Source organism: Pristiophorus japonicus, chromosome 7 (genome assembly GCF_044704955.1).
Source record: "Pristiophorus japonicus isolate sPriJap1 chromosome 7, sPriJap1.hap1, whole genome shotgun sequence".
Lineage (NCBI taxonomy): Eukaryota > Metazoa > Chordata > Chondrichthyes > Pristiophoridae > Pristiophorus > Pristiophorus japonicus.
In genome coordinates this window covers 43272785-43292161 of record NC_091983.1, presented here as the reverse complement: position 1 = coordinate 43292161, position 19377 = coordinate 43272785, and the positions used below count along the sequence as shown (strand labels likewise).

The window sequence follows — 19377 nt, the reverse complement described above, 5'->3', positions numbered from 1 at the left end:
ATTGCCATCTGTCCTAAACTTTTACCAGTTTCAACCTCTTAGATCCTTAGTGCCTGGCAAATTCTGAAGTAATGTTCTGGTTTCAACCATAACTATGCCGTTACATGTCCTGTATATTTTTTTGGAGACCCATCTCTGCTGCGTATTTTCAGTGCTGAAGAGTCTCGATTTTACCAGTCTTTCCTCACAACAGAATCCTTTCATGATCGGGATTAGCCTCCTGGCTCTACTCTGCACTGCCTCTATAGCTTGAATGTTTTCCTTGTTCTGTTTTGCTCACAGAGTTCAACATGCAATCTGACCAGGACACTGTAAAGTTTAAGCATGACATCTTATGAATTGTACTGAACTGAGCTAGTATTATGTATCTTATTTGCTTTGTTTATTGCTGCTCCACTGTTAAGTTGTGAACCTATTATCACACTCTATTGCCTTTCTGCTTCACCATTAGCTATTTCTACACCATAGTATCCATGTGATATCCATTTTTTCTGCCATTATGTGATACCTTGCATTGAATGTCATCTGCCACTGATTTGCCCAGTTGCATTTGATTTGTCTAAATCCATTTTTTGGTCCTCGGTTGTTTTATCAACCTCTGGATGTTTTGCTAATCCAAGTATAGTAACCATGTGAGTTTGCATTGGGTAATTTACTAAACAGAATTGCATTAAAATGTTTGGAATTGTAAAGCAAATAAAAATCATGCAATACTTGCATGTTTTCATTTATAGTTTTACATGGGTAAAAGCAAAATAGTTTAGGATTTGTCTGGCCCACATGCATATCAGTGTTATAATTGCATACCATTTCAGAAGTTAAGGATACGGATTACTTTTTAAATTGTATACTTAACATTTTTACATTAGTTATAACCTCATTGGAAACTGTCTTTGATGCAATTGCAGCATGAAAGTTTCATAGAAACATAGAAAATAGGTGCAGGAGTAGGCCATTCGGCCCTTTGAGCCTGCACCGCCATTCAATGGGTTCATGGCTAGACATGCAACTTCAGTACCCCATTCCTGCTTTCTTGCCATACCCCTTGATCCCCCTAGTAGTAACTCCTTTTTGAATATATTTAGTGAATTGGCCTCAACAACTTTCTGTGGTAGAGAATTCCACAGGTTCACCACTCTCTGGGTGAAGAAGTTTCTCCTCATCTCAGTCCTAAATGGCTTACCCCTTTATCCTTAGACTGTGACCCCTGGTTCTGGACTTCCCCAACATGGGGAACATTCTTCCTGCATCTAACCTGTCTAAACCCGTCAGAATTTTAAATGTTTCTATGAGATCCCCTCTCATTCTTCTGAACTCCAGTGAATACAAGCCCCAGTTGATCCAGACTTTCTTGATATGTCAGTCCCGCCATCCCGGGAATCAGTCTGGTGAACCTTTGCTGCACTCCCTCAATAGCAAGAATGTCCTTCCTCAAGTTAGGAGACCAAAACTGTACCCAATACTCCAGGGGGGTGTGGCCTCACCAAGGCACTGTACAACTGTAGTAACACCTCCCAGCCCCTGTACTCAAATCCCCTCGCTATGAAGGCCAACATGCCATTTGCTTTCTTAACCGCCTGCTGTACCTGCATCCAAACCTTCAATGACTGATGTACCATGACACCCAGGTCTCGTTGCACCTCCCCTTTTCCTAATCTGTCACCATTCAGATAATAGTCTGTCTCTCTGTTTTTACCACCAAAGTGGATAACCTCACATTTATCCACATTATACTTCATCTGCCATGCATTTGCCCACTCACCTAACCTATCCAAGTCACTCTGCAGCCTCATAGCATCCTCCTCGCAGCTCACACTGCCACCCAACTTAGTGTCATCCGCAAATTTGGAGATACTATATTTAATCCCCTCGTCTAAATCATCATTAATGTACAATGTAAACAGCTGGGGCCCCAGCACAGAACCTTGCGGTACCCCACTAGTCACTGCCTGCCATTCTGAAAAGTACCCATTTACTCCTACTCTTTGCTTCCTGTCTGCCAACCAGTTCTCAATCCACGTCAGCACACTACCCCTAATCCCATGTGCTTTAACTTTGCACATTAATCTCTTGTGTGGGACCTTGTCGAAAGCCTTCTGAAAGTCCAAATACACCACATCAACTGGTTCTCCCTTGTCCACTCTACTGGGAACAGCCTCACAAAATTCCAGAAGATTTGTCAAGTATGATTTCCCTTTCACAAATCCATGCTGACTTGGACCTATCATATCACCTCTTTCAAAATGCGCTGCTATGACATCCTTAATAATTGATTCCATCATTTTACCCACTACCGATGTCAGGTCTATAATTCCCTGTTTTCTCTCTCCCTCCTTTTTTAAAAAATGGGGTTACATTGGCTACCCTCCACTCCATAGGAACTGATCCAGACTCTATGGAATGTTGGAAAATGACTATCAATGCATCCGCTATTTCCAAGGCCACCTCCTTAAGTACTCTGGGATGCAGACCATCAGGCCCTGGGGATTTATCGGCCTTCAATCCCATCAATTTCCCCAACACAATTTCCCGACTAATAAGGATTTCCCTCAGTTCCTCCTTCTTACTCGACCATCTGACTCCTTTTATATCCAGAAGGTTGTTTGTGTCCTCCTTAGTGAATACCGAACCCAAGTACTTGTTCAATTGGTCTGCCATTTCTTTGTTTCCCGTTATGACTTCCCCTGATTCTGACTGCAGGGGACCTACATTTGTCTTTACTAATCTTTTTCTCTTTACATATCTATAGAAACTTTTGCAGTCCGTTTTAATGTTCCCTGCAAGCTTCCTCTCGTACTCTATTTTCCCTGCCCTAATCAAACCCTTTGTCCTCCTCTGCTGAGTTCTAAATTTCTCCCAGTCCCCGGGTTCGCTGCTATTTCTGGCCAATTTGTATGCCACATCCTTGGCTTTAATACTATCCCTGATTTCCCTTGATAGCCACGGTTGAGCCACCTTTCCATTTTTATTTTTACGCCAGACAGGGATGTACAATTGTTGTAGTTCATCCATGCGGTCTCTAAATGTCTGCCATTGCCCATCCACTGTCAAGCCCTTAAGTATCATTTGCCAATCTATCCTAGCCAATTCACGCCTCGTACTTCAAAGTTACCCTTCTTTAAGTTCTGGACCATGGTCTCTGAATTAACTGTTTCCTTCTCCATCCTAATGTATAATTCCACCATATTATGGTCACTCTTCCCCAAGGGGCCTCGCACAACGAGATTGCTAATTAATCCTCTCTCATTACACAACACCCAGTCTAAGATAGCCTCCCCCCTAGTTGGTTCCTCGACATATTGGTCTAGAAAACCATCCCTTATGCACTCCAGGAAATCCTCCACCGTATTGCTTCCAGTTTGGTTAGCCCAATCTATATGCATAATAAAGTCACCCATGATAACTGCTGCATCTTTATTGCATGCACCCCTAATTTCCTGTTTGATGCCCTCCCCAACATCACTACTACTGTTTGGAGGTCTGTACACAACTCCCACTAACGTTTTTTGCCCTTTGGTGTTCTGCAGCTCTACCCATATAGATTCCACATCATCCAAGCTAATGTCCTTCCTAACTATTGCATTAATCTCCTCTTTAACCAGCAATGCTACCCCACCTCCTTTTCCTTTTATTCTATCCTTCCTGAATGTCGAATACCCTTGGATGTTGAGTTCCCAGCCCTGATCATCCTGGAGCCACGTCTCTGTAATCCCAATCACATCATATCTGTTAACATCTATTTGCACAGTTAATTCATCCACCTTATTATGGATACTCCTTGCATTAAGACACACAGCCTTCAGGCTTGTCTTTTTGACACACCTCGTCCCTTTAGAATTTTGCTGTAATGTGGCCCTTTTTGTTTTTTTGCTTTGGGATTCTCTGCCCTCCACTTTTACTCTTCTCCTTTCTATCTTTTGCCTCTGTCTCCCTTTTATTTCCCTATGCCTCCCTGCATAGGTTCCCATCCCCCTGCCATATTAGTTTAACTCCTCCCCAACAGCACTAGCAAACACTCCCCCAAGGACATTGGTTCCGGTGCTGCCCAGATGTAGACCATCCGGTTTGTACTGGTCCCACCTCTCCCAGAACCGGTTCCAATGCCCCAGGAATTTGAATCGCTCCCTTCTGCACCACTCCACAAGCCACGTATTCATCTGAGCAATCCTGAGATTACTATTTTTGAGGTCCTACTTTTTAAATTAGCTCCTAGCTCCCTAAATTCGTCCCGTAGGACTTCATCCCGTTTTTTACCTATATCGTTGGTACCTATGTGTACAGTGACAACTGGCTGTTCACCCTCCCTTTTTAGAATGACCTGCACCCGCTCCAAGACATCCTTGATCCTTGCACCAGGGAGGCAACATACCATCCTGGATTCTCAGTTGCGGCCGCAGAAACGCCTATCTATTCCCCTTACAATCGAATCCCCTATCACTATAGCTCTCCCACTCTCTTTTTCCTGCCCTCCTGTGCAGCAGAGCCATGAACTTGGCTGCTGCTGTCCTCCCCTGATGAGTCATCCCCCTCAACAGTACTCAAAGCGGTGTATCTGTTTTGCAGGGGGATGACCGCAGGGGACCCCTGCCCTACCTTCCTTACAATGCTCTTCCTGCTGGTCACCTATTTACTATCTGGCTGAGTACCCTTTACCTGCAGTGTGACCAACTCTCTAAACGTGCTATTCACGTCATTATCTGCATCGTGGATGCTCCAGAGTGAATCCACGCGCAGCTCCAGTGCTTCACTGCCGTCCGTCAGCAGCTGCAGGTGGATGCACTTCCTGCATATGTTGTCGTCAGGGACAGCAGAAGTGTCCCTGACTTTCCACATGTTACAGGAGGAGCATAACACGTGTCCGAGCTCTCCTGCCATGACTTAACCCTTAGATACACTTAAGTTAGCAACAACAGTGCTAAATGTTACTTACTGATGATAAAGAAAGAAAAAGAAAAGTTACTCACCAATCACCAGCCAATCACTTACTCCCTTGGCTGTGACGTAACCTTTCGATTTCTTTCTACTTCTTTTTTGCCTTCTCCCTGTAGCTGCACCAGCTCGCCTCAGCGACGCACCTCCCGACTCTCTCCACGCACCTGGAGCTCCCGAGCCTCCTCCGACGCATTGGGCCTTTTTATAGGCCTCCGCGACGCACCTCCCGACTCTCTCCACGCACCTGGAGCTCCCGAGCCTCCTCCGACGCGTTGGGCCTTTTTATAGGCCTCAGCGATGCACCTCCTGACTCTCTCCACGCACCTGGAGCTCCCGAGCCTCCTCCGACGCGTTGGGCCTTTTTATAGGCCTCAGCGATGCATCTCCTGACTCTCTCCACGCACCTGGAGCTCCCGAGCCTCCTCCGACGCGTTGGGCCTTTTTATAGGCCTCAGCGATGCACCTCCTGACTCTCTCCACGCACCTGGAGCTCAAAATGCAGTCCCTTTTTAAAATTTCAATATAGATGCATTTTAAATGTTAACATCAACAGCCGAGAAAAGCCATCCTGCAATACCAACAGTGAATCTGAAATCTCTAACCTCAAGTATTTGTTTAATTCCTTGTGCACTTATTTTTCATAATATATGCCTAATAACATAAATAGCTTTTTCAGAGCTACAAGTACCCTTTGGGTGTATGACCTATTTCATTACCAACTCCTTTTTCTAAGCTGCTAATTATTGTTGAAAAATATTGAGTGAATTCAGGATTTAGCCACATGAAGCTTTTGCATAAAATTAATATTAAGAAATATTTGAAATCCTTTGTTTGCAATAGATTTCAGGAAGAGAGCAAGGAAAATAAAATTATTGGGGAAGACTGTGAGGTGGTACTGAAAAAGAGGAAGAAGGACCACTTCAACAACAACGCAAAGACCCAATGTAAGGTTTTTAATCACTTTTATTTTAAAGTGAACTGTAAACATTGCAGGCTAAATTATTTGACCCTTTCAGTTATGGAAAAACTTGTAAATCATACCTGTACATTAGGTACAGTAATCAAATTACAGGTTGAACCTCCCTTATCCGGAAGTGCCCCTCATTCGGCACAACGCGGCCGGTCAAAAGACCCACAATACATTTACCCCAAATCCTCAAAATATATCAATGTCAAATAAATTTACCCAACTTCAGAGCCGACAGCTCGGGGCCCGCCGGCCTGCCGACATCTCTGGGCCTGATGGCTCACCAACACCACACTGACTGACTGATTGACTGACAGTCGTTCCAGCCAATCGGCGCACACACACTGAAAACACATGACCTTCTCTTATCTGGAAATATCCCTCATTCGGAACGGGCCAGGTCCCGAGGGTTCCGGCTAAGGGAGATTCAACCTGTACTCTTTTAATTCTATCATAATAGAATTTTGTGATTACAGAGCCACATGATTTAATTCCATTGCAGGAATGTTTTTATATGCAAAATTGCACATTTAAAAAAAAATACAGTTTGGAAATATGAATATGGAAAAGTAGATTATTTCATTAACCGTAGAAACCATTGTGTCTGTTAAACACCCAAGTTGGTGTGGTAATGTAATGGTTGCTTTTATTTCAGACTCTCTGGAACATTCTCTCTAGATATAACAAACAGATCCTAAAGTGCAATTGCTATAGGATGCTTATTCCCATTAATGGGCCCTCTGCTGTTCAGTTTACAATATACAAGTGCAATACATTTAACTTTCCACCCCACAGAATTCCAAGGTGACAACAACCATCGCCAAGAATGAGCCTGATTAGAAATAACTACATCATCATCATATAGTAATTTAAAAAAAAACATAGCGTATTCCTGGTAATACGTAGGAAAGATGGGCTATGCCAACACTAGAACCATAATGAAAACCACCACATGCATAATTATCGATAATTCCAAATGATTTTGAGGTTTCTTTGACCTTTGAGGATATGCTCGAGTAGTGTTGACAATGGGCAAACTGAAACTAGTAACAGGAACAATAAATGGTGGGGGTTAAATTGGATAACCTCCGAAAATGAGTGCAGAGATCGCGATGCATGATTAACTAACTTATGCCCATTCACTGCGATGCAGGCAGTACTTCCCACTCGTACTACCTGTTGCTTTAAATGATTGCTGCGTGCAGCCAGCGTTCCCCGTGTGGTTCATTGGCTGCATGCATCAGCAGGGGGCCCAATATTGTGAGTGCCGAGCACTACTTAAAGGTAGCCTGCACCTCTTAAAGGAGAGATGCATTGTGGCTGGAATAGGTGCTGGGAGTCATTTCAGAAGTGAATCTGCCCTGTGAAAGAGCGAAGAATGGCTGCTGATAATGTGCTGGAAGCCTTGATCGAATGGAGGAGAGATGTCATTTATCCGCAAGGGGACAGGAGGCCCTCCAGACACGTGCTCAGGAGGCAGTAGGAAGAAATAGTGGTGGAATTCAATGCCAGAGGTGTTGCTCATTGAAGATGGATGCCATGCAGGAAGAAGTTTAATGATTTCACAGGAGTTGTCCAGGTGAGTGAGTTCAACTTAAAATGGCACATTCTACCAACTGCACCACTAGCCTCATCCACTGCTCGGTTCACTACCTTCACTCACCTATCATCAATCTCTATCAGGACTCAACCCTAACTTTCATATGTTTTTCTTCACCTCCACACACTTTGCACTATTGCAAGCCTCCCATCCACATCTCACAGCTGAAACAAACTGTTAGCTATTCAACTATGACAGCCACATCACCCAAACATATTGCATGGAATTCACTGACACACTTTCCTCTTTCTTGAAGGACCAGGGCTGCATAATAAGAGGCAGCTGGAAAGAACTAGAGGGGACATGTTTTAACCCCCACAGAGACAGTGCTAGCGATCATGGGAAGAGACATTGTTGAGGCCATGTCTGCTGAAGCGATTGATGTTGGGGGTATCCACATACCTCAACCCTCAATCTCTTATGACTTAAGAAGCTGCACTTCTCACTTTCTCCTTTCGCCTCGCTATAAGCCAGCCCTTGTCTCTTTTTTCATTTCAGATAAGAATTGGAACCTGCCCAGTGTAGGAAATGGGGAGAAGTAAGCGAAAATGAACAGCTACTGTCACTCGACCTTACAGTCACAGCCACCAGCTCAGATATTAATACTGCATGTATTTTAGAGACTAGAATAGAGGACTGATCTTTACGCGGTGAGACACCAGGCACAATTGCATAAGAGCCAGGCTGGCGGGGTGGTGTGGGAAAGAATAGTGTAAGAGCTAGCTCGCCAGAGGGCGACATCGCACACTAGTTTTGCTGCTGAAGACTACGATGGACCAGGCTACAGATAAGTGCTCTGTACGCAGGCTTTCCAGTGCACCATGTCAAGGAGCATGGAGGAGTCCAATACCAACTTGGCCCAGGACTTTGCGCAGAACTTGGGGCCCAGGACTTTGCGCAGAACTTGGAGCCCATCCTTTTCACCATGGAACAGGTGGTCACCTCCATCAGCACACGTGTGGAACCCAGCATGATGCAACATCTGATGTCTCTGCTTCCATTGCAGCACAAGAAGCTTCCACCAAAGGTGTGAGTGCTGCAGTGGAAGCTCAGATTGCTGCCATCATGGCTCTGGATACCTGTGTTTAATGGGCCTTCCGGGCCGCTCCAGTATATTTGTTCTCTAATGGATTGATGAGGTGCCACCCCGGGAGAGTGGCAGTAGCTCCATGGAGTACGAACCTCATGTCCTCTCAGAATTGACAGCATTTGTGCTCCTACCAGTCTGCCAGAGCCCTTGCTATTGCCTGTCTGCCAACCAGCCCAGGCCGAGATGGTGCAGCCTGAAGTTGGGCCTTCTAGACCCAGAGCTGCTCGAGGTCACCCTCCAAGGCAATGTCCTCAATTGAAGGTCAGCAGCCTTCCACCACCTGTTCTGCAGCCACTAGGGAAGCTCCTTGTAAGAGCACTAGGAGATGCAAAAACATATGGAAGAAACATTTAAGGGAATGCACAGTGCGCGGAGTTATTTCTGTATGCATTATGTCATGATTTCATTTATAAATTTGGATGGAATGTGCATTTTTTGGTGGCTTTTTTATTTTGTGTTGTCTGAAAGAGGATGATGTGACAGTCAGTGATAAAGGAAAGGTAAGGAGCGTGGGACTGTTGGTGAATGGGAAGTTGTGGTTCCTGGTATCGCTCATGAATTATTTGATCACGTAGACCCTGGGTTCTACTTTGTCTTTACCACTGTCTGTGGTCGCACACCAGCTGCCAATTGAGGGAGTGAAATTCTTTTTGTTTCAGGAAAATGTCAGTGTTCACATGAGGCACATGCAAAGCAATGTGTGTGCAGTAACTGATACCCTGCACCATGCATGATTGAATTTCAAATTCAGATGGAGGGTGAGAAAGTTGGATCTCTAACCAGCGTACTGAGCTTAAATAAAGGAGACTATGAAGGTATGAGGGCAGAGTTGGGTAAAGTGGACTGGGAAAATAGATTAAAGGGTAGGATGGTTGATGAACATTGGTGTACATTTAAGGAACTATTTCACAACTCTCAGGAAAAATATATTCCAGTGAGGAGGAAAGGGTGTAAGAGAAAAATAGTCATCCGTGGCTAACTAAAGAAATAAAGGACGGTATCCAATTATAAAAAAAAAAAGGCATACAAAGTGGCCAAAACTAGTGGGAGGACAGAAGACTGGGAAGCTTTTAAAAGCCAGCAAAGAACGACTAAAAAAATGATTAAGAAAGGGAGGATAGACTATGAAAGTAAACTAGCGCAAAATATAAAAACAGATAGCAAGAGTTTCTATAGGTATATAAAAAGGAAAAGGGTGGCTAAAGTAAATGTTGGTCTCTTAGAGGACGAAACCCGAGGAATTGGTAATTGGGAACATGGAGATGGCAGAAACTCTGAACAAATATTTTGTATCAGTCTTTACAATAGAGGACACTAACAATATTCCAACAGTGGATAGTCTAGGGGCTATAGGGGGGGAGGAACTAAACACAAAGGAGGTGGTACTCGGTAAGATAATGGGACTAAAGGCAGATAAATCCCCTGGACCTGATGGCTTGCATCTTAAGAGAAGTAGCGGTAGGGATAGTGGATGCATTGGTTGTAATTTACCAAAATTCCCTGGATTCCAGGGAGGTCCCAGCAGATTGGAAAACTGCAAATGTAACGCCCCTATTTAAAAAAGGAGGCAGACAAAAAGCAGGAAACTATAGACCAATTAGCCTGATAGCTGTGTTTGGGAAAATATTGGAGTCCATTATTAAAGAAGCAGTAGCAGGACATTTGTAAAAACAAAATTCGGTCAGGCAGAGTTAGCATGGATTTATGAAGGGGAAGTCATGTTTGACAAATTTGCTGGAGTTCTTTGAGGATTTAACGAACAGGGTGGATAAAGGGGAACCAGTGGATGTGGTGTATTTGGACTTCCAGAAGGCATTTGACAAGGTGCCACATAAAAGGTTACTGCTCAAGATAAAAGTTCATGGGGTTGGGGGTAATATATTAGCATGGACAGTGGATTGGCTAACTAACATGGAACAGAGAGCCGGGATAAATGGTTCATTCTCTGGTTGGCAACCAGTAACTAGTTTGGTGCGGCAGGGATCAATGCTGGAACCCCAACTATTTCCAATCTTTATTAACGACTTGGAAGAAGGGACTGAGTGTAACGTAGCCAAGTTTGCTGACGATACAAAGATGGGAGGAAAAGCAATGAGTGAGGAGGATACAGCAAAAGGACATAGACAGGCTAAGTGAGTGGACAAAAATTTGGCAGATGGAGTGTAATGTTGGAAAGTGTGAGGTCATGCACTTTGGCAGAAAAAAACAAAGAGCAAGTTATTATTTGAATGGAGAAAGATTGCAAAGTGCCGCAGTACAGCGGGACCTGAGGGTACTTGTGCATGAAACTCAACTCAAAAGGATAGTATGCAGGTACAGAAAGTGATCAGGATGGCCAATAGTATCTTGGCCTTTATTGCAAAGGGGATGGAGTATAAAAGCAGGGAAGTCTTACTACAGCTATATAAGGTATTGGTAAGGCCACACCTGGAATACTGCGTGCAATTTTGGTTTCCATATTTACGAAAGGATATACTTGCCTTGGAGGCAGTTCAAAGAAGGTTCACTAAGTTGATTCCGAGGATGAGGGGGTTGACTTATGAGGAAAGTTTGAGTAGGTTGGGCCTGTACTCATTGGAATTCAGAAGAACAAGAGGTGATCTTAGAGATGTATAAGATTATGAGGGGGCTTGACAGTGTGGATGCAGAGAAAATGTTTCCACTGATGGGGGAGACTCGAACTAGAGGGCACGGTCTTAGAATAAGGGGCCGCCCATTTAAAACAGAGATGAGGAGAAATTTCTTCTGAGGGTTGTGAATCTGTGTCATTCGCTGCCTCAAAGAGCTGTGGAAGCTGGGACATCGATAAGGATATATGGGGAGTGGGCAGGGAAGTGGAGCTGAGTCCATGATCAGATCAGCCATGATCTTACTGAATGGCGGAGCAGGCTCGAGGGGCCGTATGGCCTACTCCTGCTCCTATTTCTTATGTTCTTATGCGGCAGCCTGCAATCCGAGCAAGTTCTCGTGCCCGCTCCGCCTGCTTGTCTCTGATGAAAAGGGAATGAGATGAAGCTGTCTCTCTGTACAGAGAGCCTCAGTGGCCTGCCTTGTGCATCAGTGTTCTACAAACTACAAGATATTGCTTGTAGCTCCAGAAGCAGCCTGGAAGGAGCCAGACACTTGAAAATTAAGAGCCACGGCAATGTAGTCTGCCCTGCTCTGTGGTTGCAGTTGTGGCTGCAGCAGTCGGCAGATTTCAGTCATGACCTTTTTAGTGAAGTACAGAGTTTTCAAGCATTGGTCATCACTAAAGTTGAGGCAAGACAATTGCTCCCTAAAGACTCTCAGTGGATATGGTTTCCTGCTGAAAGCCCTTCTTCCCCCTCCTTCTCCCTCTTCGAGCAGCTTGTCTTGCTCTCCGTGGCCTCTCTTCATTCTACTAGTCATGCTCAATTCCAAGAGGAAGGCCTACTAGTTCTTCCATGTCTGGAAGCAACTTGTTTCAACACAAGCCTTTAATTCATTGAAAAAGTATTTTAGCACTGGCCAGACCACACCCTGTAGACTATTGTAACTTTAGACAAGTAAAGAAAAGCTCCAAAAATGAGTAGAATTGCACCAACAGCCAGAAGAAATAATCCAGCAACTAATCTGTAATGAATTCATGATCCTTTTAAGTAGCATTGCGGGAGGTGTTCCTTCATGGCATTTAACCTCATGTTCAACTGTGTGAGGTTAAGATGGAGGGTGTAGGCTGGTTGCTGTTGGGAGAGGACGTTAATTGAAGTGCTAGCCAACAAAATGGCGTGCAGCCTCTTTACTGAGCGTTAGCAGCCAATTTAATTGTTGGTCAAAGTTTTAACAAGCCTCCGGGTGGCTGTTCCTAGTGCACGCTTCAACTCCTTTACCAAGATGACATCTTGCACTGAAAGCAGGCTAAACCGGTGATGCATCACCGATCTCGGCTACTTCGGAGGCTCTTTATCCTGGAAAAATCACCATCTCGAGGTGTTTTCTCATTGAAGGGAGGGGAAAGTAACATGCTTACAGCAGCTGATATTTTTGGCTGATGATCTTGCTTCAGAAGCCAGTGGAAGCCTTGGAGCAGGCTACATGCTTCCTCAGCTGTAATTGATGCAAGAAAATTATTAGATATGTGTGGAAAAATATGAACAACTTGAAAAATTATTCTGAGCAATAAGTAATCTGTTTAGTAGATATGAGGGACAGGGAATCAAAAATGGAATCATGAACTAAATTGAGGTTTGAAAGCCAGCTCCAACCTGAAGAATAATATATACATTCTTTTACCAGGACTAAACACACAAAATGCTAGAATTGAATATTTTACAGATTAAATTGCATGCAAAGAGCAACACAGTTATGGAAATGGAGGCACAATCTATCAGGTGATCTTTTAAGATGATACACCCAGTAAGCAGATACAGTAGAAGTTCTATGGATAGTAGTAGCATGCGTGCACACTAGGTCTGTGCAGCAGAGCTTGGTCTCCAGTCGTCTTGGTTAACCCTTGCCACTGGATCGAGACCTAGCTCTATCAAGCCCATGTGGTGGCTGATGTGCAATGGCCACCCCACGTTAAAAGAATCCATGCACCGGCATCTTCCACCCTTCAATTTGGAGTTTGGGACCTAGAATGTCAGATCCTTCATTGAAACACCTGTGAACTCATCTCCTTTTGGTGTGGAAGCAAATCATCCTCGGTACGAGGGACTGCCTAATACTATACTAATAGAGTAGAAGTTAATGCACCAGAAACTGTACTGAAATTGTCAGCCATTGTATAAGCTTATATTAATATCACACCATCCAATTATGAACTGCAGAATATTTTGGAAAAAGTATTTATATTTCCTGTTTTTCAGACTTCTTTCAGGAAAAGTGGATCTATGTTCATAAAGGAAGCACCAGAGAAGTAGGTTATTTTGCTGTGTAATCTACATAGTCATTTTCTTTTAATTTTATCCCTGTTTTAAATCTTATGGCTTTACTTTATTTGTAGAGACATGGTTATTGTACACTGGGAGAAGCTTTTAACCGCTTGGATTTTTCAAGTGCAATTCAAGACCTGAGAAGATTCAACTATGTTGTTAAAGTAAGTAATTTTCTTTGAACTGTGCTAACATCCTTGTAAAGAGCACATTTGGAATCGAGCAAAGCATCCAAATGATGGTGAGAACCCATTCGTTCAGATTTATTTGGTGTAGGCCTTTTATTGTCGTTACAAGTGCAGTAGTCTTGAAATAAAAACAGAAAATGCTGGAAATCTCAGCGGGTCAGGCAACATCTGTGGCGAGAGAAACAGAGTTAACGTTTCAGGTCGATGACACTTTGTCAGAAACACAGATTTGAATGTATTCACATCTAATGACATAACTTGGATTGCAAAATTTGTGTAAATTAGCTTGGCTTGTTACATTACTATGACTAGTTTTTACAGTACAAATTATAAACATATGTATAAAGAACATTTTTTATTTTACTACAAAAAAGTGAACAATATATTTCCCTGATCTAATCCACTGTTTGCCATCTGTGTTCATTTTTAGTTTCAATTTTCCAATTTAATTGCAGATTTTAGTTAATGATCATACTTTTTAAGAATTTATAGTGGAGAAGTGAGCTTTAATTCTCCAGTTCTTCATTGTAATGGGGTACATTTATCCTCATCAAGGACATTTGGCTTCACACATAATGAAGTTCAAAAGAATTTTGAGTTCCAGACAAAGCCCTTCCATTGTGATTTGTGGTATTGTTAATTCTGTACAAGCTCACTGAAGTCGGCATTTGTATTTTTCAAATTGATATAAGCAGAGGGTACAGCGCACTTGGATTTCATTGATGCTTTCTTTCGCTCATAGCAGGAGTGTTCCCATTTTCGGAAAGAAAGAAATGTTATACTAGTTCCATTATCTGCTGAAAGTAGTAGTAGTGTCATCGTCACTTCCATTCATCCATCCACCCATCCATTCATCCGTCCGTCCATCCATCCACCCAGACGTCCAGAGGTGGGACCGCAGTGGGGATGTTGCACTTTATCAAGAAGACTTTGAGGATGTCCTTGAAACGTTTCCTCTGCCCACCTGGGGCTTGCTTGCCGTGTAGGAGCTCTGAGTAGAGTGCTTGCTTTGAGAGTCTGGTGTCCGACATGCGGTCAGTGTGGCCCGCCCAACGGAGCTGGTCAAGTGTGGTCAGTGCTTCGATGCTGGAGATGTTGGCCTGATCGAGAACACTGACGTTGGTGCATCTGTCCTCCCAGGGGATTTGCAGGATCTTGCGGAGGCATCATTGGTGGTATTTCTACAGCGATTTGAGGTGTCTACTTTATATGGTCCACGTCTCTGAGCCATACAGGAGGGTGGGTATCACTACAGCCCTGTAGACCATAAGCTTGAGGGCCTGATCTTCGAACACTCTCTTCCTCAGGCAGCCGAAGACTGTGCTGGTGCACTGGCGGCGGTGTTGAACCTCGTCGTCGATGTCTGCCCTTGCTGATGATAGGCTCTTGAGATGTGGAAAGTAGTCCATGTAGTCCATGTTGTCCAGGGCCGCGCCGTGGATCTAGATGACTGGGGGACAGTGCTGTGTGGCAGGGTCAGGTTGGTGGAGGACCTTTTTCTTATGGATGTTTAGTGTAAGGTCCATGCTTTCGTATGCCTCGGTGAAGATGTTGACGATGACTTGGAGTTCAGCCTCTGAATGTGCACATACGCATACTGCAGTTCAATGACAGAGGATGGGACGGTCTTGGATCTAGCTTGGAGGTGACAAAGGTTGAATGGGTTCCCACTGGTTCTATAGTTTAGTTCCACTCCAGGGGGGAGCTTGTTGAGTGTGAGGTGGAGCCTTGCAGCGAGGAAGATCGAGAGGAGGGTTGGCGTGATGACGCAGTCCTGCTTGACCCCGGTTCGGACGTTGATGGGGTCCGTGGTGGATTCGTTGGTCAGGATCACGGCCTGCATGCCGTCGTGGAGCAGGCGGAGGATGGCAACCAACTTTGGGGACAGCCGAAACGAAGGAGGACGTTCCATAGTCCCTCGCGGTTAAGTGTCAAAGGCCTTTGTAAACTCAAAGAAGGCCATGTACAAGGGTTGGTGCTGTTCCCTGCATTTCTCTTGCAGTTGCCGCGCCGTAAAGATCATGTCTGTTGTGCCCCGTAGTGGACGGAATTCACACTGTGACTCCGGGAGGAGCTCCTCAGCCACAGGGAGAAGACAGTTGAGGAGGATTCTAGCGATGACTTTCCCAGTGGATGATAACATGGAGATTCCTCTGTAGTTGCCACAGTCGGGACTTGTCCCCTTTTTTTAAAGATGATCAACAGTTTTGGAACTACAGTCCGGCGACGTTCAGGATTTCAATCCTCCAGCGACGTCCTGGCCTTCACTCCTTCAGCGACACTCTGGCCTACCCCCGGCTGTTGGCCTCACTCAACGGCAGAGTCTCTGTCGAGCATGTGATGTGCACAATGGCTGTGGTTACTCTGACGTCGTCTCCTTCCATGATGTGGACCTCTGACCATCCCAATGCCTGCCCTCAGCCAGGCCTCGGTTTTCTCACCACCTCACCAAAGGGCGCTGCCCAGCGCCAAGTTTACGGTTCACATCCCGCCATAGGCAACTAGGCCTTGGCATGTAACCCTATTCTTCAACTCAGCTCAGTTGCTTATAACCAGTGTTATAAGCTGGTGTTAAGGAAAACATATATACATAATAAATCGTTTCTTTTTACTGTACCCCAGACCAAAACTGACTGAAATCAGTGTATAGATTTCAAATGTAGCCTACACTAGTTGCATTTCATATGGTGTGCTTTGATGAGAAGAGCTCATCCTAGGAGACTTCTTTTGATTTGAGATTTAAATTGACAAATGTCATTTATCTGATCTCCTTTGAACTATAAAACAGGTGATTTCAACATTCCAAGTTAATGATTATATAACCCAGCCCCTGGATTATTTCAAGGATTGGTCTTGTGCTGATTGTGAAGTAGTCTATAAAATCTCTCAGCAGATTTTCTTTTTTTCTCTTTCTCATCCCTCTCCCACACCCCGCCCCCCACTGTGCATCCTCCCATGCAACTTGACTATTAGAAAAACAATTGCTCTTTATAGGTTTTTTTTCCTCCTCTATTCTTTATTTTTAATGTGGATAGTGCCATTATATTGTGTGTAATGTTGGAGAAATGCATTCACAGCAAGCACAGAGTTAATATAAATTGAATCATCCCTACCAGTGTTGATGAACATAAAGTCATGGTACTACTGAAAAAATCAATTCAAGACCTGTACTAGTATTTCATAACTGTTGATTCTTGACAGCAAAGACTTTCCTTTAGAGCACCCGAAATGACTGAGTATTTCCAGTGATTAGCTGAGCCATTTCAGAAGAGCAGGATAAAATCAAAACCTGTGGGTTAGTCTCCCGAGCTATTTTTTTAAAAACTGTCCACTTGCCTGGTTTCTACCAGGTAGGCAGGGTTAAAATCATCCAATGACAACAAGTTGCATTTATATTGCTCCTTTAACATAGCAAAACGTCCCAAGGTTTTTAACCAGAGTAATATCAATAAAAACATTTTTGACACCAAAGGAAATATTAGGACAGATGACCAAAAGCTTGGCCAAAAAGATAAGTTTTAAGGAGCACCTTGAAGGACAGAGAGGCTGAGGGGTTAGGGAGGGAATTCCAGAGCTTGGGACCAAGGCAGCTGAAAGCACGGCTGCCAATGGTGGGGCAATTAAAATCAGGGATGCGCAAGAGGCCAGAATTGGAGGAGCAAAGATCTCAAAGGCTTGTAGGCCTGGAAGGGGAGGAGGCGAGGCCACGGAGGGATTTGAAAACAAGGATGAGGACTTTAAAACTGAAGTGTTTTTGGATCGGGAGACAATGAAGGTCAGCAAGCATAGGGGTGATGGGTGAACATACAGGCAGCAGAGTGTTTTTGGATGAGCTCGGGTTTATGTTGGGCGGAAGATGGGAGGCTTGGAATAGTCAAGTCGCGGCCATAAAGGCATGGATGAGGATTTCAGCAGATCAGCTGAGGCAGGGTCTGAGTCGGGCGATGTTACGAAAGTGGAAGTAGCCAGTCTTGGTAATGGAGTGGATATGTGGTCGGAAGTTCATCTCGAGTCAAACACAACACTTCGGTTGCGAACAATCTGGCTCAGCTTCAGACAGTTGCCAGGGAATGAAATTTGTGGCAGAGGCCAAAGACAATAGTTTCAGTCTTCCCAATATTTAATTGAAAAATGTTTTGCCCATCCAATATTGGTTGTCTGACAAGCAGTGTGAAAAATCAGAGAGAGAGTGGAGGGGTCCAGAGAGGTGATGACGAGATAGAGCCAATTATCATTTATGCTGCATACACATGGAATCTGATGTGTTTTCAGATGTATCGCCAAGGGATAGAATGTAGATGAGAAATAGAATTGGACCAAGGATAGATCCTTGGAACTCCAGAGGTAACAGTGTGGGTGTAGGAAGAAAAGCCATTGCCGGTGATTCTCTGGCTACAATTGATAGACAAGAATTGAATCAAGCAAAGACACTTAGCTGGACGACGGGAGAGAGGGATTGGAGGAGGATGGTGTGGTCAACTGTGTCGAAGGTCGCAGATAGGTTGGGAAGGGATAGTTCATCATGATCAGTCACAAAGAATGTCATTTGTGACTTTGATAAGGGCCGTTTCAGTACTGTGGCTGGGCCGGAAACCTGACTGGAGGGATTCAAACATGGAATTGTGGGAAAGATGCGCACGGATTTGAGAGATGACAATACGTTCAAGGACTTTGAAGAGGAAAGGGAGGTTGGAGATGGGCAGTAGTTTGCAAGGACAGAGGAGTCAAGAGTTAGATGATAAATTACAGGATCCATGACATTTCCAGTTTGCATGGTGCTCCAAGCTGTGAATTTGTTATATAGTGGCATACTTTAGTGAGTAATTTTCAAGTTTTAGAATCTTAGAATGATGCACAAAGAAGGGGGCCATTTGGCCCCATCGTGCCTGTGCTGGCTCTTAAGAACGATCCAATTAGTCCCATAGCCCTGCAATTTTTTTCCCCTTCAGGTATTTATCCAATTCGCAGTTGAATGTTACTATTAAATCTGCTTCCACCACCCTTTCAGGCAGTGCATTCCAGATCATCATAACTTGCTGCGTTTAAAAAAAAAAAAAAAAAAAAAATTTCCTCATCTTGCCTCTGGTTCTTTTGCCAATGACCTTAAATCTGTGCTTTTAACCTATTTGTACATTAAATTTAAGTTAAGCTAATTAGGTGGAATAGAATGTAGGAGATGTCAAATGTATCATGGATATACTCTTCAGATCTCGAAGTCGCTCTTAATGGGGGCGGTGACTACACGAGAGGGCTGGATACATGGCGGTGGCAATAGCTGAGGGGCGTAAGTGGAGGCGGGGTGAGGGGAGGTGCGGAGTGACTTCCGCGATGACATCATCACGGCGCCCCATCACAACGGCTCTCCCCTTCACTTAAAGGGGAGAAACGTCGCGATTTTAGAACTTTGGGCCACCAGGAGGGTTTCGGCCTTACAGTACAATGGCCTGGCACCCAAGAGGAGATGCCAGGCTGCCTGTTGGTGGCGCAGCCGAAACCGTGGACATAAGTGTCAGGCCGACATGGCAGTCAGCCGACTAAAAAAAAACATGGCAGCAGTGGCAGTGCATCCTCCCCTTTAAGGGATGCTGCACCACCATTGCAGAAGGCCACTGGACCACCAGGAAAAAAACAAGTTTTGGCAACCAAGCAAGCCGAAGATTTTCAGAGGGAATGTCGGCGTCGGTGGGGGAACATGCGCATGGTGA

At 44.4% G+C, this 19377-nt stretch overlaps 1 protein-coding gene across 3 annotated transcripts in view; it reads left to right on the top strand.

Moving 5' to 3' along the window:
• The window catches only part of fbxo25 (F-box protein 25), a 45661-nt gene that overhangs the window by 10117 nt on the left and 16167 nt on the right, over window positions 1–19377 (top strand). For all 3 annotated transcript variants that reach the window (XM_070884925.1, XM_070884924.1, XM_070884923.1), the window contains exons 2-4: window positions 5773–5876; window positions 13419–13468; window positions 13556–13648. In XM_070884925.1, coding sequence (XP_070741026.1) covers window positions 5773–5876; window positions 13419–13468; window positions 13556–13648 — 247 coding nt within the window. The remainder of the gene's footprint in view (window positions 1–5772; window positions 5877–13418; window positions 13469–13555; window positions 13649–19377) is intronic.